Below are 6,469 nucleotides of genomic sequence, written 5' to 3'. Positions count from 1 at the left end.
CTCTCTCTCTCTCTCTCTCTCAAATAAATAAATAAATAAATAAGACAAGGAACACTTTGGTTTACTTAGATTACGTGGCTCTGCTCAGGCCAGGCAGAGTAAAGAAGTAACCATAGCAACAAGAGTAGCAACACACTCTCAAGACTTCTGTTCCTGACCTCTGGCAGCCTACAATGTCAGATGCAGACCACATAGCTGGTTAGGGCAAATATGAACCAGGTCTGCCTAAGTAAAAAACCCGGCCTGGCCTAGTCTTGTTTTGTTTTGAGACAGGGTCTCACTATGTAGTTCAGGCTGGCCTTGAACTCCTAGCCATCAATTCTCTGGCCTCAGCCTCCAGAATCCTGCGATTACAGGCGTGCACCACCACACCCAGCAGGAAATGCTTTCTGAATAGCCACTGCGCTGACCTCTGCTGGAAGGTTCTGTACAGTCACAAGCCCTAAATGGAAAGGGCGGGGTGCGCGCTTGCAGACCCCAACCCTCCCTGCTGCCCCCACGCGTCCATCCCTAGTACCTGCTGGCTGCTGCAGCTGGCCTTGCAGACGTAGCAGAAGTAGTGAAGGCCCTGCTTAGAAGGCGTGCTGGCGGCTGCGGGGGTGGCAGAGGAAGAGTCGCTGGGACGGGGCCCAGGTGTGAGGGGCGTGGTGTTAAAGGCCCGACTGTCACTGCTCTGCAGGATGGTGACCTTCAGGGAGCCCCCGGCACCCCACATCTGCACCAGGAGCGGGAGCAGAGCTTCTGCTATCTGGGTGCTTCTGGACAGCAAGCCCCAGGGTGCACACCTACGAGCGCTGCTCTACCACAGCCTCCTGGCAGAGGGGATCTGAGGCTCGGGCTATGACATGACTGCCCAAGCTGCAGCTAGACTGCGAAGCCAGGCATGCCAAACTGTAAAATCTGCCCCAGGCCTCCTGTCACATGATGGGAAGGGGCGTGCCCCAGGCAGGGACCTACACCTAAGAGCTTTCATTCTTCATTCTTCCCACCTGAGAGCTGTCCCCAGGGTAAGGGGACTGAGACCTCTTGCTCTTGCTGTAAAGGGCTCTTTTGTTTGTTTTCCTGAGTCACGGTCTCACTCTGTAACACAAGCCTCCCTCCAATTCCCTCGGGTCCTCCCGCCTCAGCCTCCCGAGTGCTGGGACTGGCATACACCCCCAAGCCCTGCCATGGAAGGAACTCCTGTCACCGAAAGCATCCTAGATCTTCAGAGCAAAGGCATGGGAAGGCAACACTACTGTGTGGGCTTCCATGCGGCTGGTCTACATCAAACTCAGTGCGGAAACACGAGGAGACGCCAGCTGGCCTGAGGCAGACAGAGGACACCCTGCTGCTGGGTCCTGGAACCCAAAGTGACTGCACTCGCGCTGCTACCCACCCCAAGCATCTCTCGTGCTCTTTTTTCACATTCGCCCGCGTGCAGACCACTGGCTGGTGACTCCTGGCTCGCTGCCACCCTGACCTGGGCCCCCAGCGGCTCTGGCAAGGCCTCCTCCGTGCCTGAAATGACAGGTAGGGTCCCTTTCTCAGAGTCCATTTGTCACCACAGGTTCTGGAAGACCTGGGCCAAGAGCTGTCTTGTCCACCCACAGGTAAGACCTCGAAGTCCCAGACGTGGACAGCCATAGACCTGGGCTCCAGGCCCAGGCCTCAGCCTCTGGCGGCACCCAGCCCAGACTGGACAGTACCAGAGGAGGAAACCAGCCGGGAGGCAACACTCACTCACCTCCCCCAGTCTCCGCTATGATGCTGGGTGGCGTTCCCAGCACCATGGCATCCATAGCAACTGGTGCTCGCTCTAGGGCAGACATCAACCCTTGTGGCTGCGGCTCAGACTGGCTCTGGGTCTGCTCCGGTGACTGTACGGGCACCTGGGCAGAAGGCTGCTCTGAGGGCTGCTCCTGAGTCTGGCCCCTTGGCTGGCCCTGGTCAGGCACCTGTGGATACGTCTGCGTCTGGGCCTGCTTCTGCAGCTGCGGCTGCCCGTGCTCCAGCGGTCGGGCATGGCCCTGTGACTGCATCTGCTTCTGCTGCTCTGCCTCCTTCTGCTGTGGAACTAAGTGCTCTGGGGAGGTCTGTGTTTGTGCTTGCTTCTGCAGTTTCCGCGGCACCTGGGCTTCCACAGGTGGCATCTGTAGGAGAGTCTGCGGCTGCACCTGAGGCTGGATCTGCTGGACCCGAGGCTGGACCCGAGGGAGCACTCGGGCTCCCACTGGCTCCGGCAGCAGTTCTGGTGTCTGGGTCTGCTTGGGCACTGTCACCGGGGCCCGAGGCTGTGCCTTCACCTGTGGCGGTCCTGGAGGTCCCTTCTCCATGGGCATCTCTGAGCTATGAGGGACCAAAAAAAGATCAAACTCACATCTGCCAAGATGCCCCAGAAAGGCTAAGACACAGTTCCTAATCCCAGCTCTGCCACTAACAGGCAGAGGATTGGGGCATCTCAATGGCTTTCTGGGCTATGATCATTAATCTGACGAATCAACTTGTCTGGATTAAGAAACACCTTGAAAATAAATAAATAAACAGGGAGAAAAAAACCCTTGGAAGATTAGTAAAGCACACCTCAGGCCGCGTCTGGGTGTGCCAGGGACACGTGACCCTAGGGACTATGTTATCAATGGCCCCCAAAACTTTTGGCATCAAGGACCAGGGTCATGGGAGACAGATTTTCCACGGGCCAAGGGTAGTGGTGAAGAACGGTTTCCGGATGACTGAAGCCCAGTCCATGTGTTGTGCGCTTCATTTCTCATCACACCGTGGCCTTTATTGCTATTATTGTTACACTGGCTTCTCACAAGCGTGCGGGACCCAGGTCCCTCGAATGCACGGCTCACGGCAGGGTGCGCACTCCTGGGGAATCTAAGGTTGCGACTGATCCGCAGGAGGTGGAGCTCAAGTGGAAGTGCCTGTAAACGCAGATGACCTGGCCTCGTTCCTAACAGGTCATGTATACACTGGCACCAGTCTGCAGCCCAGAGTTTGCAGACCTCCACTATACGTGGCCCCTGGATCCTTCAGCTCTGGTGCTAGTTCCAAGTTCCATTTCCTGGCTGCTGAGTTGGGTGACTTTGCCCCCCTGTACCCCTCTGCCATGCTGTTTCTGCCCTAGAGCCTGCCAACTATGGACTGAATCCTCTGAAACAGCGAACCTAAACCTCTCTTTAAAATTATGGGCAAAAGGGCCAGCCAAATAGCTCAGCAGATTAAAGCACCTGCCAGCAGGCGCAGGGGCCGGGGTTCGATCCCCGGCCAAAAAAAAAAAAAAAAAAAAAAAATCAAGAGCCTTCTGTCTCTCTCAAATTGGGGTGGGCCACCCTGCGCATGGCTATATTCTCTGGGCCAGAAAAAAAAAAAAAAAAGAAAAAAAATTATGGGCAAAAGATGTGGTATTTTTATACAATGGAGTATTACTCAGCTATAAAAGATGATACACTCGAAGCCTTCATATTTAAGTGGATGCCACTTGAAGATATACTTATAAGTGAAATAAACCAGACCCACATGTGTAAATATCGTATAGTCTCCCTAGTGTAAGAACTCAAAAGAGGTACTACATATAGAAAGTTACAACACAAATAAAAGGAAAGTGAGAACTTGAGGATTGGACAATGAGGAGTGGGCAAGGAGAAAAGCTGGGAAACATAACAGGGGTAAAGCCACACAATTGTACACATGAGATGGGTGGGCCAGTGACCCTGGGGGACATCAGCAGGTTTTTGAGACTAGCGGTTGGCTGGTGAGACTCTCACCCTGACTAACTGTATATGCTGGTGCCCGTGAGCCAGGCGGCTGCACTGAGGATGGCGATGTGTAGTAGAGGGGTCACGCTTGGAGTGCCTGCCATCCTGGTCTTCTAAATATGTACTTCTTGTCACGACATCCCATTTATTGCCATGATGTTTCAAGTAAAGAAGTTTTTTTTTCTTTAACAAAAGGGTAATAGATGAAAAAAAAAAAAAAAAAAAAAAAAAAAAAAAAAAAATAAAAAAAAAAGCCACAGGTCTGTCCTGTTACAATTCTGTATATGTTTAGATTTCTAAATTTCTTTGTAAAAATAAGTAAATGCTTATTTCTAGTTTTTTTTTAATTATTTTTCCTTCATATTCTGTAAGGACTTAAAGTTCCACATATCAACATTTGATGGAAAATACCTGTTCCATGATATGCCAAAGATGTTTGATATTTAGACAGACAGGGTAAACCGAACTGCATATATTGCAGGTTAATAATAAGCTTCTCTTCTGGAGGGTTAACAACCTAAGTTAGCAGATCAAAATTGGAGAAAAGGAAGGGCTGCAAGGTCAGCCAACATTTTGGCCCTCGCCTTTCCAGGTCAGTGAAGACTCGGGACATAGGAGAACCTGTACTGTGACAACATGTAACTCAGCTGTGCTCCAAATGTTCTGATCAAGGAGATTATGGAACCACAGAGGAATGTGATCGATGATGTATAGTGTGCCTGGGGAGAGTCACATAGAGAGAGAAAACATTCTCTCAGGCTTTCACAGAGAGCAAATTGGTCAAGCAATGGCCGTGACTCATCCTCATGGCTGACACTGACACAGGATCTACAAAGTGCGGTACAGGGCTACAGGATAAATCCTGAGAGTACTTGGCTGACCTTATCAGATACAAAAGTTACATTTCTGGGTATATATGTCTTGCTATATCTTGGTCTTAACCATCCAGGAGAAAAGTATAAAAACGAGGTATATAAAGTAAAGCCAAACTAATATGATGATCTGTAAAAGGCTCAAGTCAATAATGTCTGAGGATAACCCACTAATAGTATAGACTGCTGGACAGTGTTGGATTGTTTAGCTGAATTCAAACACCTATAGTATTTAGATGCCAATAGAATACCCACCTTTGACAAGACTAAACAAAAAAAAAGGGGATATGAAGGAAAGATCATTTTGTAAAATTATATATACAAAATAGTTAGGATAGATATACAGCTACTTTCACTTAATTCAATGAGAAGAAAGAGGCGTACTAATAGTGTTTGGACAGGATATCCTGTCTGCTTCTTGTACTACAGATAACCATTAAGAAGGTAACAACGTACAATGTATTGATTATCGAAACTGCCCTCTTAATCAGCTTTGAAACTGTCTCATTCATATTTCTCAATAATTTTTTTTAAAAATCACAAAAAAATAAAATAAAATTATGGGCATCAGTTATTGTATGCCGATGATGGAGAACTCACTAACAGAGAAAACAGGTATCACAAGTGGGACTGTTGCTCTAACTATATCTATTTGATTAAGAAGCTTCTGGAATTTGCTTATTGGAAGTTTGGAGAATCAAGGAAGGGAAACCCTACTAAAAAGAGCTTGGTGGGTGATTCTGGTGGGGCCAGAAAACTAGAATGCTGATAGATTGGTTAGTAAGGGCCAGGCTCAGGAAGTCTTAGATGGGAACAAGGACTCTATTAGGAAATGGACTTGCACCCATGCATGTTACATTCTGGCAAACATGTCTTCATTTTGTCCATGTCCTAAAATGGTATAAGGCTCAATTTAAAGGTGGCAGACTATTTAATTCAGTGAAAGAAATTGCAAGACAGTTCAACATTCAGGCTGTGGCATGGACACTAACTCAAATTTATAGTGAGAATTGAGGGCAAAACCAGAGCAAAATATTTTGAGAAACTTAAATTTTGGCTCAGAAGAAACCATGTGTAAAGCTGGGGCCAAAGGAGTTATGGATGCTAAAGAAACTAATGCCACAAAAAGAAAACAAGTACTTTGAACAGGAACAAGAAGGAAGATGCCATAAGGGCCTCTCAGAAATCAGCAAGACCCTACCCATCACAGGCTCACATGTGCAAAAGTATAGACCTTTTGGCCTGGGGCTGTAGCTCAGTGGTAGAGTACTTGCCTAGCATGCACAAGGCTGCAAGTTCAATCCCCAGTACCACAAAAAAGAAAAAAAAAAAAAGAAATTGTTTGGCGGGAAGAGGGGGTGGGGCAAAAAAGTATAGACCTTTAATTTGAGAAGTGCTCCGGGCCATCTAGGGAACTGATCTGTGACTCATTTCACTGCACTCAGTCATGCAGGCACTCAGAGACCGCTGCTGCCATGGTCCCAAGGGGCCTGGCTACTGCCTGCACTGGTGGCAGGCCTTAGCATCATCTATGCGGTACCAGTCTTACATACTGAGAATGAATACGTTGTGGGGTCAGGGAGATTCCCTACTCAGATATCAAACAGAGGCCTCAGAGGGACAATGTGGCCCTGAGGGGGCAATGCATGAAGGTATGAAAGTGCGGCAGAGACCCAAGGAAGTCAGAGCTGCCCCAGAAACACAGAACCTCTGCAGGCTTGAGTAGGGGCTCCCCAAGAGAGGGGCCATGTGGGCTGCAATCATCAAAGCCACAGGAATCAGGCTGCCCAAGGCCTTTGGGGCTCACATCTCAGCACGGCCCGCCCTGATGCCTGATTGGAGGTCCAGGATTTAATG

The 6,469-nt window shown here is 48.8% G+C and overlaps 1 protein-coding gene across 9 annotated transcripts in view; it reads right to left on the bottom strand.

Annotated features, from left to right (window-relative positions):
• Ciz1 (CDKN1A interacting zinc finger protein 1) overlaps positions 1-6,469 on the bottom strand; it is a 21,059-nt gene that overhangs the window by 6,201 nt on the left and 8,389 nt on the right. For 7 of the 9 annotated variants that reach the window (XM_004640493.2, XM_023700473.1, XM_023700474.1 and 4 more), the window contains 3 exons: positions 1,727-2,328; positions 1,379-1,500; positions 518-715 (listed from right to left, as the gene is read on the bottom strand). In XM_004640493.2, the coding sequence (XP_004640550.2) occupies positions 518-715; positions 1,379-1,500; positions 1,727-2,328 (922 nt within the window). The remainder of the gene's footprint in view (positions 1-517; positions 716-1,378; positions 1,501-1,726; positions 2,329-6,469) is intronic. The other 2 variants (XM_023700475.1, XM_023700479.1) reach the window with 2 other exon arrangements.

The sequence above is a fragment of the Octodon degus genome, unplaced genomic scaffold, assembly GCF_000260255.1.
Source record: "Octodon degus isolate 3935 unplaced genomic scaffold, OctDeg1.0 scaffold00123, whole genome shotgun sequence".
In the NCBI taxonomy this organism is placed as follows: domain Eukaryota; kingdom Metazoa; phylum Chordata; class Mammalia; order Rodentia; family Octodontidae; genus Octodon; species Octodon degus.
This window is presented reverse-complemented; position numbering and strand designations above follow the sequence as displayed.